A 21555-nucleotide genomic window follows, 5' to 3' on the forward strand; every position below is an offset into this window, starting at 1 on the left:
TTCATGCATTTATTACTTCCAGGCTGGACTACTGCAATTCATTATTATCAGGATGTCCAAAAAACTCACTGAAAAGCCTTCAGCTAATCCAAAATGCTGCAGCAAGAGTACTGACAGGGACTAGAAAGAGAGAGCATATTTCTCCTGTTTTGGCTTCCCTTCATTGGCTTCCTGTTAAATCCAGAATTGAATTCAAAATCCTGCTCCTCACATACAAGGTCTTAAATAATCAGGCCCCATCTTATCTTAATGACCTTGTAGTACCATATCACCCTATTAGAGCACTTCGCTCCCGCTCTGCAGGCCTACTTGTTGTTCCTAGAGTATTTAAAAGTAGAATGGGAGGGAGAGCCTTCAGTTTTCAGGCCCCTCTTCTGTGGAACCAGCTTCCAGTTTGGATTCGGGAGACAGACACTATCTCTACTTTTAAGATTAGGCTTAAAACTTTCCTTTTTGCTAAAGCATATAGTTAGGGCTGGACCAGGTGACCCTGAATCCTCCCTTAGTTATGCTGCAATAGATGTAGGCTGCCGGGGGATTCCCATGATGCATTGAGTTTTTCCTTTCCAGTCACCTTTCTCGCTCTCTATGTATTAACAGACCTCTCTGTGTTGAATCATATCTGTTATTAACCTCTGTCTCTCTTCCACAGCATGTCTTTTATCCTGTCTTCCTTCTCTCACCCCAACCGGTCGCAGCAGATGGCCGCCCCTCCCTGAGCCTGGTTCTGCCGGAGGTTTCTTCCTGTTAAGAGGGAGTTTTTCCTTCCCACTGTCGCCAAAGTGCTTGCTCATAGGGGGTCATATGATTGTTGGGTTTTTCTCTGTATCTATGAAGCGCCTTGAGGCGACTTTTGTTGTGGTTTGGCGCTATATAAATAAAATTGAATTGAATTGAATTGAATACATACAACAGGATAAAACACAGCACAGGCCACAACGGTGTGATTAAATATACGCAGCATCTCATCACACACCAAGGGACCTCTGCCTCTGCAGGAAGAAGAGGCGGCTCTGCCCCTTCTTGCAGAGAATATCGGTGTTCAGGGAGCCTGTGATCCAATAGGACTGCGAGATATTTATAAGAGTGCACATGAATGGAATTAAAATTTTAATGAATGTAATGTATTGCCATTTATATAATACGTTTCTGGTCATACTGACTATTCAAACCATGAACTCATTTAGCACTTTTAGGCCAATTTAGAATAACTAATTCACCTAATCCCAAAAAGTTGATATAATGACTGAATAAATGACAAGTCAGTTCACCTAGTATGCATATTTTGGACCGTGGGAGGATGCTGGAGTTAGTAAAGATAAATTCAATGGGAATACATAGAAACGTGACAGCATACCAAACAGTTTCACAGACATTTTCTTGAAAGTGCAGTTACTGTGTGTCTACCAAAAGTCATCGGTGCAACATCACTTTTCGAAGGTGCAATTTCAGTCCAGAGTGAAGAGAAAAATACACACTGTTTACCTGGATTAATGGAGAACAGTTTATTGTTCAGTGACACATTTGAACACCATCATCCTGACTTGTAACTTTAATTCCAACATAACCTCGTGACAAAAGAAAATCTTTCGGTGACAGAAGTACTGGGTGCATTCAACTGCTCAACATTTACCACATGTTATATCCATCACAGCCACAAGGGATGACTAGCACTGTCTTACCAGGTATGTCAGCAAAATAAACCTTTAACTTTACAATGTGATGTGATGAAAAACACAGAGTCGGTGTGGAAAGCCTTTTTAAATGACTATATGATACCCTTCATTTGCTTGTATTGCTCGGATAACAAAAGCCTCGGAGTGCTTGTTCATAAAAGGCAGTTCTCTGCACAGAAGTTTTCATATGTACAGTGTTAAACTGGTTAAAAAGGTTGTCAAAACCACTCTCACCAATGTTCTTTGTCCAATACAAGATCATACTGAGTCAGTTCAGCTGCTAACGCCGGCCATCACAGCAGTCAAACTAAAAACAGCATAAATACTGCTTGTAAAAAGTGCACCTCCTCTTATCTAATATATAAACTTGCCACTATTAAGAACTAATTCAAAAGCTTCAATCACTAAAACACTAACAAAAGAAGTCACTAGTAATATATGTTTATTACGCTGACATTTAGCAGCACCTTTCAAGAGGTAACATGACAGCACTGAAGGTACTGTATTATAATACCTTCATATATATATGCAGGACTGGACACACAGGTACATTTGACTTCAGTACAGTCTTAAAGCCACTGTTACCCTGCCATGCCATGCATAGTGCACAGGAGCCACGCCCAATGTCTTCACATAGCAACACCATGAGGGCATTGTGAAGTGTGGTTGTCTCATTTGTTAAAGGTCCAGCTACTTGAGCTGCTGTAAGATTAGGTGACCAGTGACGTTATTTAACTATTCCCATGTTAGTTTGCTAGTTTATTTCCACTGTGAATAGTAATGAAACTGTGTGATACGGTATGACTCGTTTCAATGTAAATTTTGTTCAAAGTCCACAGGCAGATTACTAAAATTTAGTCACCAAAAGCATGATTTTAACACTGAAGTGACAGTTGAAACATTAGCAAGCTATTTAATAATTTACAGACAGGTGACAAATTAAAGGAAAAGCCAATATTAGTAATTAATGAGGCCATACGACGGGATTCGCATAATATTTGTACTTATGGATCAACTCTGTGACCCTCATGTCTTATAGATGGAGGCACTGTCACCCTGGAATCGCCTTTAAGGATTAAACTGTTTCACTATAGGATAAAGCCGTACTGAAATGCAAAAATCTAGGGTTTGTTTGAGCAGTTTTTTGAAGTAGTTGCAGTGATTCATATCTCTAAGAGGACAAGTGAATCAAAACCAAGAGATCAAAATAACCCTCCACAGCATAACAGATCTCTTGGATCCCCTCAGGGCCCACTTGTGAGGAACATAACCGCAGAGAGGCCGAGGTTGAAAGTGAAACCAGGTTTATGTAGGGAAACAAACAAGAGTTTGCTGATGTCATAGTGCTGAACCGTCTGTTACTAAAATTCAGCTTTGTTGCTTTTTTATTCAAAACTGCTGATTTTAAAAAAAACATTTCCGAAAGGTGACACGATAGAAACACCACTGCTCTCTTTCCATTAATTTGTCATCTGTCTGTATAAGAATGTATTAAATATATCAAATATTACATTTTACTCACTCCTGTTCACAATATGTTATGTGGCAAAAAAAAAAAACAACTGAATTTAATTTAGCATTTTCTTTTTTATAGTTGGAGTGAGATGGCACAAATGTAAAAGCAATATTAACTGTATCGTATCCATTTTAAAACTATTATTGAGGGAATTCCACTCTCATTAAGAGGTTGTGTGCTGAGTAAACTGCTCACTGAAGGGAGAGGCTTCATTAAAGTCATCCAAATACACAAGTTAATGAGGTACACTGTTACAAGCTAGCTTACACGTATGCATGAGAAAAACACTTAAAGGAACAGTTAAAGATTGGAGGAAATGAGTTTGTTTGTTATTTTTCCCCAGGGATAAGGACTCATTTAGTTTCATCTACGTGGATCATATCCAGAAACAGGACATGGATGCCTTGGAGGTGAACTAAACTAAAAGAAACACATTCGTAAAGCTCCCAGATTTTCTTATTTAGATTTTAGCTTGATGTCTATGATTCACCTCATCATACAATGAAAATAATCTGCCCTAAAGTTTTTAATATTTCTTGCACCATGCAGCAACAACATAGGTTTTGGTGGCTAACTTGCTGGCTAACAATATACATCTATAAAAGTATAACTTTGAAAACTTTAGGCATAGTTTTAAGCCTGCTAGTAATAGCCACACTAGCTATTTTTATGATGACACTTGGTTGTCAGTCTGACTGGGTGGGGTAACAAACATGTATTTCCCCAAATCCTTCACTAAGACATCAAACAGTTACTCTGAACGGCTTAAAAATTCAGCCATTGATGCTCATAGTTGTCTGGAGTCACACAGGCACTACTTCCTTCAAAGAGGCCAGGGCTGAATGGATGCGAACATGAAGCCGGTTCTCAAAGTCGTAGCCTGTAAAATCCTCCTAAAACATAATATAGACATGTATTAAAATGTTTATTTTGAGAAAACTGCAAATGAGTTCATTCCAATTCAAATAACTTATAAGTTATTATTTTACCTTTGCTTGAAGTAGCAGTGATCTACCTTTTCCCACCGTCTGAATAGCAGCACAAAAACCATGGGGTTATAATCAGGCACAACATCCAACATCTCAGACAAATTTAAAAAAAAATCTAAAAGCTGTGACCAGCAAGCTGACCTCTGGCTTTGCAAGGAGTACACATCCCAGCTCATAGACGGCATACGGCTGAACGTATGAGTTGATCTGTCGTCCGTACTCATCTCTAGCAGCCAGCTGGAATGACTGGAAGGCCACACAAAAGAGCAAAATGAGTAAATCTGCCAGTGTGGATCCACTGCAAAGCCTCTCAGTGTGTCACTGCGGATTGATACCTGAACAGCGTCTCTCATATTTCCATGACATTTATGAATGGCACCGAGAAGGAGGTGTTTCAGGCCTCTGCACGAAGTGTCATCTATAGTCTGCAATACTGAACCCCCCCAAAACAGGAAATGATTACACAGGATAGATGATGACAAAGGTAATGCTGATCTGAATCGTATGGGCTACGCTCACCCTGATTCATTATCTGCAGTTTAGATGAGGAGCAGTTCTGCAGTGCTTTCCACAGATAAACAACTTCGATTACGCCAAGAATGCATAGCTCTCTGGAGGGCGACATCTTTCTCAGTCTCTCAGCCTGCAGGCAGGAGACAGAAAACATAGAAAAACATTAGAGAGGCTGTCGTACGGTGGAAGAGTCAGACATTTCACCAGAGGTCACCACTTACCACCACAAACACTTACTTGGCACAGAAACTGATTTCTTTTGGTTTTAATAGAAAGTCCTATTGGTCACTCCCAGTCATTATTATACATAGAACTACACAGGATTGCTACATAAAAAGGCTTTTTTAATGTAACTCTCAAATGATTAAAACAAACTTGAAAGGCTAATGTTACTGCTTTTAATTACAATTTTAATGGTGATTGTGCTGTTAAAATGTGTCTTTGGGGGAATAGCTGCCAGAAAGAAGAGGAAACAGCTCCATTTCTAAACTGAAGAAAGCTTCAACCTAATGTGAAACCCAAACCTTTAAACTCTGATCAACAAACTAGAGTAAGATTAAATATTTCCTTCTTTTCGTTTAAAATGATTCATTTTTGTCCTCTGTTGAGTTGATTGTTGAGGCTAACTCTCTCTTAACAGCTTATGTTTTTCCACCTGAGAGCTTCCATGATCCATCCATCCATCTTCATCCGCTTTATCCGGGGCTGGGTCGCGGGGGCAGCAGCCTAAGCAGAGAAGCCCAGACCTCCCTCTCCCCAGCCACCTCCTCCAGCTTATCCGGGGAACACCAAGGCGTTCCCAGGCCAGCCGAGAGATATAATCTCTCCAGCGTGTCCTGGGTCTGCCCCGGAGCCTCCTCCCGGTGGGACATGCCCGGAACACCAACCCCAGGAGGCATCCTTGTCAGATGCCACCTCAGCTGGCTCCATTCGATGTGGAGGAGCAGCGGCTCTACTGGCCGAACTTCTCACCCTATCTCTAAGGGAGAGGCCACCCACCCTTCGGAGGAAGCTCATTTCCGCCGCTTGTATCCGCGATCTCGCTTCCATGATTTAAACTCAAAATAAAAACAAAATATTTTTGGAGGTCTAAGACCAGAGAATGGATTATTTAACTTATATACACTAGGTTTATTTTATGAGCATTAAGTTATTAGTTTATTATAAATAATGCCTTTCTGTCCGCATGCAGTACCTTGACAAGCCACCAGGGTGCTGGAAAAATCCATAGAAACTAAATTTTATAAACATGGTTTTAACCTCTGAGTCTGAAAAGTGAAAGCAAGTCGCTATAGTCTTGCATTCTTTCTACTGTCCACCAGGTGGTGCCCAGGGTGGCAGAAACACTGTCCCTGCACTGTTTTAAATGAATGAATGCTGAGGAAAGCGCAGTTAGTCTGTTTTTTCTGAATGACAGTAAAGTAGTCATTCTATTCTATTGTATTCTATTCTAAGTTGTATTTAAGACTATAGGAAAATGGGTGTTGGCTCTTTTCTCCTTTGACCTCAATAAACACCGTCCTCACAGGCTCACAGTTATTTTGAATAAAACATTTTGAATACAAGTCCAGCTTGTAAAATATGATCATTATAGAAATGAGGCTTATCCAGGGCATGCTCGCTGGCTAAGAATAATGTGGCTACTCATTAGTCGTGATGGCTATGTTCATGTTTTGTACCGTCCGGAATTAAATCAGGTACTAGATGTAACTTCTGTCCTGTGAAAACGTCACAGTTGACTTCAGCTGTGCAGTGAAGTGCCACCTGTGACCCTCACTGACTCTACTCTGTGTAAAAGAAAGAAATGATAAAAAGGTGTCATCAGAGTGCCCACCCTTTTCACAGCAAACTGCTCAATCTGGTTGTTTTTTCTCTTGAAGAGCTTCTGCACGTCTTTGAAAACTCCACTTGCTCCATCCAGGTCTCCTGAAGCACCCTGACACACTGAAAAAACACACCAAGAGGACCATTTAGGAGCTAAAGCAAAAGGAACAGCATCCTAACAGTGTCGCTTGTTAGTGTATGCCAGACCTACCTCCGGTCAAATACGCATAGTAGCACTGTGACCAGCGAGACTCATTCTTCAGTCTTTCGAATGCCCTGTATGCATCCTCAAAATTCAGCTCTATCATGCTACACCAGCCTGTTCCAAAGACAAGCAGGCAGAGTGCAATTAATCTATCACTGCAGTCTGCGCCAACAGCCAGTATGTCACGACTAACCTGATGAGGAAACACGTACCAATCTCATAGAGACACACATGCTGGATCTCTCTTTGGTCTGATGCAAGTTCTAATGCATCATGGAAACAGGCCAAAGCACTGTTGATATGGCACTGGGGACAGAGGAGAGAGCACACACACCAACAGGTAACGGTAATCATGTTAGACAGACTACATGGGTGATGGATCAGTAGGTGGTTGATTAGATGCTGGTGAGTTAATGAACCGTCTGACATGCATATTAAGTGCATGTGCTGAAAACACAGAGAGGTGAATGATATTTTTCATACTCTACCACAGTGAAGAATGTTTTGTCTTCTGCGTATTTCTCATGGAGCACAACACAAATAAACCATCTGCAGCTAATATGGACTTGCTGACTGATCTGTCGCTGACCATTACCGAAAGGTTACATACCTCTAGCCTTTGGACTCGTCCTTTAAAGAACATGAAAAGAGAGGAGTTGGGGTAAACCACCGACTTTCTCTGCAGAATAGCTTTAGCTTCCAGCAGCCCTGCATGCGTATCCGAGCCCTCCAGAGCAAAGAAAGGCAGCACTACGGTGTGGTACCACAAGAGGGCCAACCTGAGCAACAAAACAGGAGATTGAGCCCAGAGTGGTCAGATAACAGTTCTCACTACTTCAGGCTAAATCTCTGAAATGGAATTAAGCTTATAAACGTCTTGTCAATGTGGCTTAAAACTTGAGATTAAAAATTAATTCCCAAAGCTGACACGCAGCTGTCAAATAAACCCGTTAGTGAGACTCTATTATCAGCTGCTTTTTCCAGGGTGAAGATAGGACCCTGATTGGCTAACAAGCTCTATGTTATGTAATCAAAAACCTCAAAATAGCTGTTAAATGACCGTCAGTGAGACTGTTTTAAATTTAGAAGAGGGGGAAAAGAAGAACTCGTATGTGACGATCTTTTACTATATGCTTCATATTTTGTGAAAGCTTAATTAACAAGTAATTAAGCTCAAACAAAACCATTAAGAACCACTCAGCAATTCCTAATTTGTTTATTATTATTATTATTAATAATAATATTATTATCCTAAAGGTCATTTTCTACTGCAGGAACTTGTGGGCCATTTTAGGGATGCAGGCATCTTTGCATGCTGTTTGAGTAACAGTAACTGCCCCCACTGGACCTCTTCAGGATTGTTTTAAGAAAAAGGGAAAGGGTACACGCTTAGATGAAGGTACTTCTCAGTGCCGATGAAAAACTGCACTGTTTGCTTGTTGCACAAAACATTTCTAAAAGATGATGAAGAACAGCAGCTGCATTGCTCAAATAGCTGTATTTTTACACTGAAATGTCACCATCAGATATCAACCATCTCTGTTCCCTTTATTGTTGTTAATATTTATGTTGTTTAAACTAACAAAATATGTCACCTCAGTTAGTTTTATGGATCGTCGTTTTCTGCAATGGAATTAGAGGGTCTGAAACAGCAGATTAGGGAGCTGCTCACATATAAAACTTCTGCTCTGAGTTCCTGCTGTAGAAATGAGCCTGATGTAATAAACGGTAAGACCTCCGCTCACTCACGTAGCTAGAGGGGCCTTCATGTCCTTGCTCTCGCTTGCATACATAAGGGAGGAGAGGCCCTGGAGTCGGTCCCCAGGGAAACCCAGCAGGTTGATAATCTTGAGCAGGTGTGGCGGTACCATGGAGATGCACAGGTGGAAGAGGCCGTAACCGAAGCTGACTGAGCCCTTGAGGCGGTCCAGGGCTTCGGCTGTGACACCATTCTCCACGGGTGTATTGTGGTTGGCGTTGTCTGCTGAGAGGGAGTCCTGGTTCCCAGAGGACCTCCGCTGATAGGCCTCCTGCAGCTGGCTGATGTCGCTGTGGCACTTATTGTACATTTTCCAAGCCTTACGGAGAATCCAGCCTCCTTTGATATACGCTATCAGTGGAAACAGGAAATAAGAAATTTTGGAGGACGCTCTGCACCGACATGCTGAGGTGGAAGAACAAACCCAGAAACCCAGAAGACAACTATAAAAAACTCTAAATCTTCTGTTATGGTTTTGAATTTATTGCTAATTTGTCTAACTGATTGCAACAACCCATCCATGAAAGTAAGTCTTAGGCCTGACTATAAATTCTTACCATTTACTCAATATTTAACTTTATTAAGTGCCAGATTGTGTCAATTTCAGACCAGAAACAACTATACTTCATTTAGTTTGCTGTAGCCAGATTCTCACTGCTGGAAATACTGTTAATACACTGCTGGTGTAACAAAAATGCTGAGAATCAGAAGAAGCTGGTAGAGTGTGCAGGAGAACAGGACAAAAGATGACAATTTAATCACTGCGAACTCTCCAAACAGTTACTTGCACTATCTCACACAGTCTCACATGGATATTACACAGACTCCGTGCTACAGATCTTTGAACGTCTAATCTTGACAGCATCAGACATTTGCACTCTCACATCTTTCAGGCGGCAAATTACATAAGAAATGAGGATCACCTGAGAACCATTGAGCTGAATTTCTGTGTTATTATTTCATTAATCGCTTAACACTTTTTAAAACAAAACTCATCTGAGTAAGTGGGTGTCTGGTGACAAATCTCCATCACTCTGTGTGATGCTATTATACAGATTCGCCAAGGCAGGTGAGTCTGCTGCCTGACCTCCGGTGTAAGACGCTTACACTGAAGGTCGTGGACAAGCATGGACCATCTACTGCACTTGCAAGACAGGCTTTACTAACCAAAACAACAAGACTCTTCCTCTGAGGGCACTAACAGCCAACCCTGTGTCTGTCACCACTTGCACCTCTCTTAGCTTTTCACTTGAGTTATATTTAAAGTTCAAGAACATCCCACAAGTTCGTTAAGTTAATGAATCATGCAAAATAATCAGAATTATAATGTCAAGTACAAGTTCAACAATCAAGCAAACCTAGTCATGATAGACCAACAGCAATCTAACCCCCCACTTTCCCACTACTTCATGAATGATGCAGATTCAGATCATACCAGCTTGTGATGGTTCTTTGTTTATTACCTGAGAGTTCCTGTTTGACAAAAGAGAGCACAGCAAGGTATACTTGGCAGTCGGCGACTATTATCTGTCTCTGCAGGCGGTCCACGACAACAACGCCGGACCGTTGAGAGTCCATCTGTAACACGCACACACAGGCACACGATTTTAGTTTCCAGCATGCATCTCGTTTCCCCAGTGGTTGGCAGGCATGAGGGACGGGGAGTTTCCTGAATGACCCTCCACTCCTCACCCAGTTTGTTGATTAAATTTCCCAGGAGTACTAATTGAATCTGCGAGTGAGTTTGGCATGATCTCATTGCTGCCTGCATCATTACGCCTAAAGCTGAGGATCCTAACATAGTTATCTGAATTGCAGCCTGTACCGGCCGTGATACAAGAAGATGCCAGCAACAGTGGAATCCATCTAAATCTGTACTAACAGTATCTCTGGATTTCAGTTCAGCCCCAAATTTAATGGAAGCTCTCTTATCAGTTCAGTCTACAGTTTTTTTTCAGCGCCCTCCAGAAAGCCCTATAATATACACTTTGAATTCTTTTTTTTTTTAATAGCGTTGCACTTACACTCTTTTTAATCTTGTTCCTGATTGTCTCTATGACTCCAGCGCTGTCGCTCTCACACAGTTTCTCAGTGGTCCTCAGATCATCACAGGCAGTCTGCATCTTCTCCTCCTCAAATGTCATCATGGCATTCTGCAGTGAAAGGCGGGAAAAAAGTCCTTGTCTGGTGATATTTCATTGCTTTACATTAGTACTATCTTGATATGAATTTGTATTGTTTTGTAAGGCATGTTTATGCATTAGCTAGGTTACAATCTAAGAGTGAAGGAGCATTATGTAATAGCTTTAAAAGCAGGAAAGGACAAAGGGTTCTTTCTACAAAATAATGAATGGAGGAACACGGTGACATCTGTGCAGCTGTGTTTGGGATGGCTGAAAAGATGCAGCCCAGCAGAATACACACACAGGGTGAAATGCTAAATATAAAACAAGACTAATTTCTTACATTGACATAAGAAATTAATTTTGTGGTTTTATACTAGCTTGTAATAATATTATGCACGATGCATTAAATGCCACTGGGCATGTGTGAGTGCCTGCAATGATTGGTCAGATGTCAGCACCCCCAACAGCCTTCAGGGCCATTTAGCATCTGGGGACAGAGGATGACATCATGCTGTGCGAGTGTCGACACGAGTGGGAGTGACACAGCAGTGTCTGTGAGTGTGTGTGTGTGTGACAACCATGCTGTGAAAAATCTCCTTCTGCCATTATTGAAGCATTTCAGTAATGTGCTTCACTGCAAGAGTGATGCTGATCTTGAGAGGAGGAAGCATCCATTATGTTAATGGATTTAAAAGCAAATCAAAGGAGAGGATGTAGTGGTGACAATGAGGTCCTAATACCTGGGTGAACTGTGATGGGATGGCCATTATTTTAACTCTGCTCGTGCATCTTTCACACCTCTTTCAGTGCATTGCTATTTTTTCTACCAACTATTTGGACTACTGGCTAAGAAAACTCACCAGAAAGCTGACAAAACTGGCCCCAAAGCTCATTAATGGGCTCTGGCCCCTGTGGAGAAACAAAAAACCAGAGAACAAGAAAAAAACCTTTATTATGCTTTTTGTGTATTTTTGGGGTGTCCTGCAAAACCAAGATGAACATTTTTAAAAGGAGCTGCAGACAGTAACTTTTTCTGTTGGCACAAACAGAGCAGAAACAAGTCTCATCTTAAGCTGTCATGACCGCTGCCAAGGACTATCTGTCTGACATGCAAGGAGGAAAATGCAAGTGTCTCTGTGCATACATTTACCGAAGCCACGTAGGGCTGCAACAAACAAGTATCATTAATCTGTTGTGCCTGAAAAAATATCCTTTATCCTTCACAACTCTTCAGAGCTAACGCTGAAATCCCAAAATGTTTTATCTCGACCAATAAGTTAAAATACATTTGAACTGATTTACATTTATTACAATGTACTAGAAAATCACCAAATACTTTCATGATAGAAAATACAGCAATAAAGTAACTGACATCGTTTAACCTTTTCTTTGATTTCTTAACTCTTTATATCTGTCACCTGGTTTCTTAATTTCAACTCTAGTGCTATGACTTCCATTTTAAAGGTGGTGACATAAATCAGACAGATCCTCAAAGATAGTAAAGTTCTTTAAAAAATATTCTTCCGTTTGAGGTATATGTGGATCCATAGGGACATACTGTACTGTGTATATAGTGTTTCAGACTTGTAGGCTTCAGCAAGATTGCAGCGATTAATGCGCAAAATAATTACCTGTATCTCCTGAACAGCTCGTCGCTTTCCTTGAAGCCGTTGTTGAGCAGCATGTTAATGCCTTGCAGAGCCATCTCAGCATCATCTATGTGCTCTGCCTTCTCCTCTACCTGCTGCTGCTGCTGCTGCTGGGACTGCTCGGGACCCGCCATTGTTTATACCACAGCTCAGCGGCTGTTGGCTCAAACCAACGCAATAAAGAACAAAAAACGATGTTGTTTCTTCCGTCAGCCAAACCCGCATTGGTTTATTTCCACTGAGATAAGAGAACACGTTGAACAGAGACGCGCCAGCGGCCGGCTAAAAAAAAAAAAAAAAAAAAAAAAAAAAAAGATGTGCAGCTTCCGCAGGCTCCAGACGTCTGTGCACCTCAGGGATGGGCACCGATGTCCCAGTCAGGCTCTATTACACTGCACTCTTACAGTTTACATTTAGCATTGTAGTTGTAAGCTTAGTCAAACGCCGGCACGCGGTTATTTGTTACCAAATCAGCCATCCGTCAGTTTTTCCTCCAGATCTTGAGATCCGTGCAGCAACACCCGATGCATTACATAACGCGGCTGCTGTGCTGCTCTGACAGCCCCACGTAATGCGCTCGTCAAACGGCCTGGCGTCATAACGCACAGCGCATCGCCGGGAGGATGAAGGGATGAGGGGTGGTGAGGCCTGCTCAAGCTGAATCCTGTCAGCCTCCATCCCTCACACTCACCCCACGCCCACAGACAGCCAAAGCCAGCAGCAGCCTGCAGTGATGACAGGTGAGGAGGATCACATCTGTCGGATTTGCGCACGAGATTTTTATTTTTTTAAATACTTGTCAGGATCGGCGCAGATGTGTGCTCAAAACTGATTCGGTTTTAAAAAAAAAGTGTAAATCTGCATTTTTAAGTTAAATCCGTTTCATTGTAAAATACAATCAAACAAATAATAGATTATTGTAGCGCTTTTACCCTACAGTATAAAGTGCCTTGAGTTGACTCCTGTTGTGATTTTCGTTATATAAATAAAGTTTAATTGAATTAATTTTAAAAGTGATATTGGTCATCATATCTATTACTATACTATATTCAGACATTCAAATAAGCCCCCTGAAATATGTTAAATGAAATATTTAAATGGAGCTGAAAAAAATCTATCTCAAACATGAGTATGAAAATGCCTTTAAAAGAAAAAGTATCAGTATTAGTAGGGGAGACCGGGGATAGTTGTAACATTTTTCACATTTCTGTCTGTAAATTGGAGCTCTTTTAAGGTAGTGGATTCAAAATGTAATGCAAAGTATTTACATGTCTCTGCTATTAAATAGTGCAGCTATTTTCTCTGCAGCACAATTACCCATTGCATGGTATGGTCTCAAACACAAAGAGTGAAATGTTACAATTAACCCCATAGTCTGCGTTAGTTGTAACATATCCTGGGGTGAAATGTAACACAATGAAATAAGGGTACTAACAAAACATTACCATGTAATCTTTGTTTATTCAACACATGAATGCACTTAGAGCCATTTATGCAGCTATGTGTGTGTGTGACAGAATGCAGAAATCTAGCTTTTGAACATATGCCAACCCCCCAAAAAAGACAAATTATGGAATTTTCTGCAACTGAATATTTCATTAATTTTGGTTGGTCTTCCTTGAGTTTGGCCTCATTGGCTCAGTGGGCATTATAACCTACAACTCTTGCACCAATTTTGAACATAACAATGAAGCTGAAAAAATGTAGTTGTTCACCAGCATCACAATTCCATTACTTTTTTTCATGGCTTACCTTGGTGTGGTTTGCAAAGTGCTTCAGAAAGATGAGGAAATCTGTTTCTTGCACCCATCCTGATTTATTTCCATTACCAGTACTTCCTACTGGTCCATCTCTGACACAGTGGTCTGCATAATGTATGTGTGGGAACACAAACAGTGGAGGAATTGTGTTGCCAATGGCATTAACCGCATATACAGAAGCGACTAGTGAACCTCTCTGCTGATGTCGTTGCCCCAACTTGTTTAATATAAGTTAAAGTAATAGTGTGGTAAGTTGTAACATCTGCATTATTGTTACAACTAACCCAGACTGTTGCTGTTACAACTGACACAGACTCCTATAGCCATGAACTAGCTAAGATTACAGCCAACGGCTAAAACATTAGCACTAAAGACCTACACAGAATATATCCTCATAGACATACAAATAACATAATTTAAGTTTGATGAGTTTAACTGCAAAGCAGATAATGCTATTAGAAATTGAAATAAAGTAGAAAAACTTACTTTTTGGCATACAAATTACTTTTTTTCGTGTTAAATTGTCTGTGTTTGACAAAATGTGCTGATTTTTCACATGTGATAGCAGAACTGAGTTGGGCATGTACAGGATGAGTCACGTCATTTGAAACTTAGCCCTGATTGGAGAAACTGGAAGTGTTACAACTGACCCACGTTACAACTATCCCCGGTCTCCCCTACATGCAGTATCAGACACCACTACTCAACATGCTCACAATTTGTCATATGTCCTCTAGAATCAGTATATTTTATGGTCCTACTTGTGAAATTTCATACAAACCGTGCATGACTGGCCCTGCATGTCACGTGGCCAAACAAAGGTCAATAAGCCCGTTCAGTAGAGGGTTGTGCCTCCACATAGGGCAACTGAGCTGCTCAGATTTTATCTAGAGTTCAGAGGAATATTAGTGAGAGTCTAGCGCAAGGGCGTAGATTTGGTTTTGGCATTGGTGGGGACGGATGATTCAACCACTGAACCCTGCCCTGTTTCTTATTTTTGTCTTTTTTGTCTTTGCTTCTTGATAAAAAAGGAGAAATATACTTGCCTACATATGCTATTCTACATGCTTTTAAACCATTTAAAATTACAATTCATAGTTTTATATGTGAATTATATAATGTTAAATTACTATTAAACAAATGACTGACTAAGTATTTTAGGCTTTAGTTTACTTCAGCCATATTCCATATAAATCAGGTATCATGCTAAAATAAAATAGCTTCAAATACAGTCATGACAATAAAAGAATATGACTTTAAATGTAACATGGTAGACTAATGTGCCTGTGTTAATTCAGCTCCATATTATTGTGTGAAGTTGCACTGGGTTGGGAGTGGTTTTTTTGTGTGTGTGTGTCACATTTTTGGTGAGCCAATGGCTGGAATGGGGTTGGACTAATTAGAGGCAGGTGTACTTGATTGCACTGATACACTGGTCTACTTATAGCCCACACTACAAACACTGCTGTGTCATTTTGTCTCTCTGTGCAGGCCAGGGCCTATTATATGCCACAGCCTAAAGGCAGCAGAGTTGCGGAGGCTGGAGTGACCACTGGCTATATGCTTGCAGGGTGGTGGGTCTCCAAGGACAACTTCTACCCCTTGTTAAAGGCAACATGTGGAGTGCAACTGGCCGTGTGGCATAGCTGGCTCTGGCCTTGGGACTGTGTGTTTTTTATTTGATTCATGAATGGGACACTGGACTGTTTTATCTTTTATCTCTTGATATTTTTTGTCAATAAATTATCTTTTAGAATTTTATTGACTGTCATCTTTTTGCCCACGACTGAGACGGTTGGTCAGACCTAAAATCTTTCTTTGGGTGTGTTACATTAAGGACTTAACAACATTATTTCAGTTATACTACACCAACATCTCTTATACATTAGCACAAAATGAACACTGAATGACCTGGTGGGTTTTGTCCATAAAACTACTCGTCTAAGATTACCACAGAGTAAAAGAACTCTCAGCAAGATTATGCAACATTTTAGGCACTATTGCCCCGATCAAATCAGTGAGCTGGGATGTTTTATTCTAAACATGAATAACTGTTATAGCAACAGACATGGACTACTGGTGTCCCACACAACAACTCAATGTCCTCTATGTGAAGGAGCCAAACACATGCCTTCTCCTCTCATTAACAGAGATAAACTGCTGGCATATTTTAACGTTAGACATATAATTTTAACAGCCTCTGTAAACTAAAACCCTGGCCTGCTTGAGGCTGCCGTTTTCTCTGACAGTTTCAATCAAAATTAGAAATGCTGCTCTGAAACTGAGAGAACTAATAGTGCTGCCTGCTGTGCATTTCGTTTCCAAAACACGTTATTCGTGGTTACATACAGTTTTAGACTGATGTGGGCCAAAGCGGAGCATAGCCTGTAACGTTATTACACATTTTATGAGTGAACTTGACTTTAAGTGAGTTACAGGTTTCTTTGAAAAACACTTTCTTATATCCAGGTTCTTCCTCTTTGCTGCCGTCCTCCTCTCAGCGCAGGGTTAACAGGTAAACAGAGCTCCCTGAAAGGCTCAGCCAATCACATTGGCCATGTTTGTCACGTGACGTAGGACTCCAGTAGAGGACGTATTTAACTCTTTCTGACAGATAGTTTTTTTTTCTTTCTATCGGGATTGTTGTTCTTTACTCGAAGAGATCAAATTATTGGTGGGGACAATTCAATAATCGCTGGATATTGGTGGGGACACGTCCCTGCCGTCCATGCCAAATCTACGCCCTTGGTCTAGCGTACTCAACTCAATAACAGTCAATAAAAAAGAAAACATGGAACTCGGATCAACAGTCAGTGCTGTGAGGAGTACGAGGGTGCTGGATGGTGACAAAGTACGTCCTGCAGTTGTAGTTATAAAGGATGGGAAGATACATGAAATAGTGTCGAGCTGTAGCTTTTCTGAGGATGTGGCCTGTCAGGTAAGCTGGGTTTCACTCCTCAGAACACTGCTCAGGATAATTCGCCTGTCTGTAAAATTGTAATTCACTGATTTAACACTCCTGAAGATCTTATTTCTCTCAGATGCTTGATTCATTGCATTGTTAAAAAACTTTTCTGTGGTTGGAAGGTGCTGGATGTGGGTGACAGCGTGGTGATGCCAGGCATTGTAGACTGCCACGTTCATGTGAATGAACCAGGCCGTACCTCCTGGGAGGGTTTCTGGAGCGCCACCAGAGCTGCAGCAGCCGGAGGGGTGACGACGATTGTGGACATGCCGCTGTAAGTTGGAGACTTCACCAATTCAGAAATCAGTCCCTGCAGTCTGATCATACAAAGTCACTGGTAGAGCGTGCAGGGTAAACAGATTGCAAAATAAATGTTGTTTTCCTCAGGCAAGCATCAAAATGAATCCGAGAAGCACTGTACGTCCATGGCTTGGTTTAAAATGTCAAGGCTGAAATTTTAACTTAACTTTTAACTTTAACTCTTTATTCTAAGAATTATACTTACAGTGAATGAGTTTAGGGTAACTGGAAAAGGTTTAAAGCTAGAAAACAAAACATAACGATGCAGTCTTGCCTGACGGGTTAAATATAGCACAAGTAATGAAAACAGTAATAGTAATGTAACATGTCTTCTTTATCAGTTTTATGTTTTATTCTATGGCTGAAATGATTTTTGGCTTTGGCCTGAGACCGTTTGAGAAAGATTCTTTTTTAAACAGTAGACGTGAAGCTCTCATCAGGCCTTTGTTATTCACACAGAAACAGCATCCCTCCCACCACAACTCTTGGCAATTTTCACGAGAAGCTGCGGCAGGCAACAGGGAAGTGTTTTGTGGATGTAGCCTTCTGGGGAGGCGTGGTCCCCGGCAATCAGGTAATGTGTGCACAGCTTTAGCATGATGAACTCTACAAACAGGCCAGGTTGTAAAAAAAAAACCAAAAAAAAAAACCAAGACTAAAGCAAACACTCCATGAATGTCTCCTTGCAGCTCCATCTACGTCCAATGATCCAGGCTGGAGTGGCTGGCTTCAAGTGTTTTCTCATCCATAGCGGGGTGGATGAGTTCCCCCATGTAAATGACAGCGATCTACATACAGCCATGAAGCAGCTGCAAGGCACAGGAAGCGTCCTGCTGGTAATTTACAAACCAAAACATCTTACGTAACATTAAGTTCTCTTACTCTGTGTGTGATTTGCCTTTAGTTTGCACACAAAACATTGTCAGATGAAATAAAAAATAAGCCTTTTTCTCCTGTCTCCTCCAGTTTCACGCAGAGAGGGACGTTTGGGAAGGAAAAGGAGAGACTGGTGGTAACAATCATTACAGTGTTTTATGAAAATACTTAAAAATATAATGTAGTTAGTGTCCAAAATTCATTCACCCTTTATCCTTTTTATTTGTTTTTACACTAATAAACACTGATATTTTCTTACCCAACCCCATGTTAGACCCTTGCCAGTATTCCACCTTCTTGCGGTCCAGGCCAGACGTCATGGAAACTGAAGCTATTCGTGTTGTCACAGAGCTTTGCCTGCAGTACAGGTGAGAAAATCAGCATGTTAACGAATAACCATAATATCATAGTTCATATATTTGTATAGGTTCTGTTTGTAGCAGGAAAAATTGAGTCATTCCATAAGAAAATCAACCAAAGGGAGACGCTGATGTTTCTTATAATATCCCTGCTCCAGGGTTCGCTGCCACATAGTTCACTTGTCTTCTGCAAAGCCACTGAAACTGATTGAGGAAGCACGGCAGGCTGGAGCTCCTCTGACTGTGGAGACCACCCACCACTATCTCAGCCTGTGTGCAGAAGACATACCTGCAGGGGCCACGCAATTTAAGTGCTGCCCACCCATCAGAGGATCTGTTAACCAAGTAAACAATCATATGTACAGAAGACACAAAGTTGACTATTTTCAGCAAACAAAAAGCTACTCTCTGACTGATTTTCCCCCACCAGGAGCAGCTATGGTCTGCGCTGAAAGCTGGACAGATTGACATGGTGGTCTCAGACCACTCCCCCTGCACCACCGACTTGAAGAAACTGGACAGTGGAGACTTCACACAGGCTTGGGGAGGGATTTCTTCTTTACAGTTTGGTACTGACTCATGCAAACACAGATGCAGAATATTTAATATACAGTAGCAACTATCAAAAAGGCAGGCAGACCTTAATGTCTGCCACAGTCCCGGGACCTCAGTAGCCTACATCAACCCCTTCTGCATATCATACCGGCAAAGTTGATGCCACCTGCCTGCTGTTACTGCTGCCTCAGCAAGCCTCTCTCCTCCATAATTAATGTTATGTCAGATGCGTGATCTGTTCTGCATCCTGAGGAGGTCTTGCTGCAGCTTTCCAAGTATTTGTTTGGTGCAATGGAAAGACCAAATGCCAAAACTGTATTTGGATGACAGTAATGTGAATTGTTAACAGGCATTCGCATCAATAATAACTGCAGATGGAGAAACTATTCTACTCAACTACCGCAACATAACGTAGTGTTTCAGGCAATACAATTATAATCACAGCACTTTTATAGTACCTCGTATAATAGTGAACGCTCTAGTGAGAATCAACCAGTTGATATGAATAGAAGAGATATGATGTCTCTGTGTGTTAGCCCTCTGACAGACTGGTGACCTGTCCAGGGTGTAATCTGCCTCTCACGCTATGACAGCTGGGTTAGGCTCCAGCACCCCCCCACCACCCACCCCCTGACCCTGAATGAGATAAGCAGAAGAAAATGGATGGATGGATTACAAATGAATTCTAATCCGTGGAATATTACAGGGATATGCTTCTTTTCTTTTGGGTTGGATTAGCTGCCCCCTGCCCCCACATATCCCCATAATGCTTTTGACAATCACTGACAGTCAGTCAAAGTTCAAAGGAAGGTAAACATGAACGAGTTCCAGTTTAAAGCAATCATTTACTGTTCTGCCTCAGTGAGAGAGCGGTCAAAGTCTGACACCAAGACGTCTCGTGACAGTGATACGCAGTGTTTCGCCTCATACAATCTTATTATTAAAGGGTAAATAGAATTAAGGAGTGGAAAAACTCTGATTTGATTAGTCTCAGTTCAGTTCTCAGTCATCTTCTTTATTACTCTCATCGTTTTCAGGCTTGTCTCTGTTCTGGAGTTCAGCCAGTAAAAGAGGTTTTCAGCTCCCTGATGTTGTGAGGCTCCTGAGCCAAAAAACAGCTCAGCTGTGTTGCCTCGACAGCCGGAAGGGCTGCCTTGCCCCCAGTTATGATGCCGACTTGGTTGTATGGGACCCAGAGAGAGAGTTTGAGGTAAGAAACCATAAACAGTCATCATATCCTGAGGCAGATGTGTTTCATCCTTTGCTCTGTTTCACAGATTCAAGAAGAAAACATACATCACAAAAACAAGGCAAATACAATCACTGAGAAAATTTTAACATAAACACTGTGTGATGAGTTGACGAGTGTTGTTTGCATAACAGTTTGCTGTTTGTGACTGTGCAATCAGCTGACTCCTTACCTTGGCCTCAAACTGCAAGGGGCCGTGCGCGCCACCATCCTGAGGGGACGGCTCGTGTACGAAGATGGCAGCTTCTGCGCCGAACCTCTGGGGAAGCATCTCCTCATCCCTCAGAAGACAAATCAGGCCTAACTGTGAAGCACAATGACAATAAACCTCAAACCTAATAAACCTCAAATATTCAATTCACCACTGATTCTCACTGAGTGATGGTTAAAAAGTTATTGACCTCATAATAATGGAAAACAAAAACTGGCTTAAGGGTCATTTAAAAAACGAAAACTTCTGCTGAACTTTAGCATTTTAACTGCACAGAAAAATTGAATTACGATGCTGCATATTTACTTCAAAAGAATACTCAAACAAAAGCTTTCATCTGTGCACTATCTCTAAAATTAGAAACATCCTTTCTCAGAGTGACGCTAAAAAACTAGCTCATGCATTAATTAATTCTATGCTGGACTGCTGTAATTCATTATTATCAGGTTGTCCTAAAAGCTCCCTGAAAAGCCTTCAGATAATCCAAAATGTTGCAGTGAAAGGACTGACAGGGAGTAAAGTGAGAGCATATTTCTCCCATATCGGCTTCCTTTCATTGGCTCCCTGTTAAATCCAGAATCTAATTTAAAATCCTTCCCCTCACATACAAGGTCTTGAATAATGACAAATATCTTAAAGGGCCATACTCTCCCAATAGAGCACTTTACTCACAGACTGCTGATTTAATTGTGGTTCCTAGGATATTTAAAAGTAGAAGGCTGTCCACTGTGAGTCTTGTTTTAACAGGAGATCCTGTTAAAAATGAGTTTCTCCTCATCAACTATTTCCTTATGAGAGAATTGTTGGGTTCTTAATGACCCGAGATGTGATAGATTTAATTAAGGTTCATTAATGCATTTCAAATATCATCTTACAAAGTGATTTTTTTTTAGCAAACAAACTCTGTTAATGTTTTAGGAACACTGCAGTTTAATAGTTAAACCTGAGACTCTGGTCAGTTGGTGGTCAATGATTAACATCTCGGGACATGCTGGATCACTTGCTTATCTTGAAAAATGAGGA

At 41.1% G+C, this 21555-nt stretch overlaps 2 protein-coding genes and 1 long non-coding RNA gene across 7 annotated transcripts; 2 read left to right on the top strand and 1 right to left on the bottom strand.

Annotated features, from left to right (window-relative positions):
• Nucleotides 1-1490: 1490 nt before the first annotated feature.
• LOC102797843 (tetratricopeptide repeat protein 39C-like) lies at nucleotides 1491-12815 on the bottom strand. The gene is made up of 14 exons (XM_006790453.2): nucleotides 12240-12815; nucleotides 11469-11517; nucleotides 10507-10635; nucleotides 9946-10060; nucleotides 8473-8833; nucleotides 7334-7502; nucleotides 6936-7029; nucleotides 6730-6837; nucleotides 6529-6638; nucleotides 4701-4824; nucleotides 4517-4614; nucleotides 4323-4427; nucleotides 4182-4220; nucleotides 1491-4085 (listed from the first exon to the last, which is right to left on the bottom strand). The coding sequence occupies exons 1-14, from the start codon at nucleotides 12389-12391 to the stop codon at nucleotides 3996-3998; spliced, it is 1743 nt and encodes a 580-aa protein (XP_006790516.1). The 5' UTR covers nucleotides 12392-12815; the 3' UTR covers nucleotides 1491-3995.
• Nucleotides 2221-5794, top strand: LOC148096021 (uncharacterized). The gene is made up of 3 exons (XR_015717173.1): nucleotides 2221-3602; nucleotides 5148-5244; nucleotides 5335-5794. It is a non-coding gene; the product is annotated as an uncharacterized LOC148096021 (long non-coding RNA).
• Nucleotides 12816-16575: 3760 nt separating the features above from the next.
• Nucleotides 16576-21431, top strand: zgc:103559. 5 transcript variants are annotated; one of them, XM_035907429.2, is made up of 11 exons: nucleotides 16576-16955; nucleotides 17105-17256; nucleotides 17742-17856; nucleotides 17972-18118; nucleotides 18249-18294; nucleotides 18433-18526; nucleotides 18676-18862; nucleotides 18948-19086; nucleotides 20110-20282; nucleotides 20350-20382; nucleotides 20482-21431. In XM_035907429.2, the coding sequence occupies exons 1-11, from the start codon at nucleotides 16746-16748 to the stop codon at nucleotides 20623-20625; spliced, it is 1440 nt and encodes a 479-aa protein (XP_035763322.1). In that variant the 5' UTR covers nucleotides 16576-16745; the 3' UTR covers nucleotides 20626-21431. The 5 variants fall into 5 exon arrangements, with proteins under 5 accessions (XP_035763322.1, XP_035763320.1, XP_006790517.1 ...); XM_035907427.2 differs by having other exon boundaries at nucleotides 20110-20382; XM_006790454.3 differs by lacking the exon at nucleotides 20350-20382.
• The last annotated feature ends 124 nt before the right edge of the window (nucleotides 21432-21555 follow it).

This window comes from Neolamprologus brichardi, chromosome 23, assembly GCF_056152115.1.
Source record: "Neolamprologus brichardi isolate AB-2024 chromosome 23, ASM5615211v1, whole genome shotgun sequence".
Taxonomy (NCBI): domain Eukaryota; kingdom Metazoa; phylum Chordata; class Actinopteri; order Cichliformes; family Cichlidae; genus Neolamprologus; species Neolamprologus brichardi.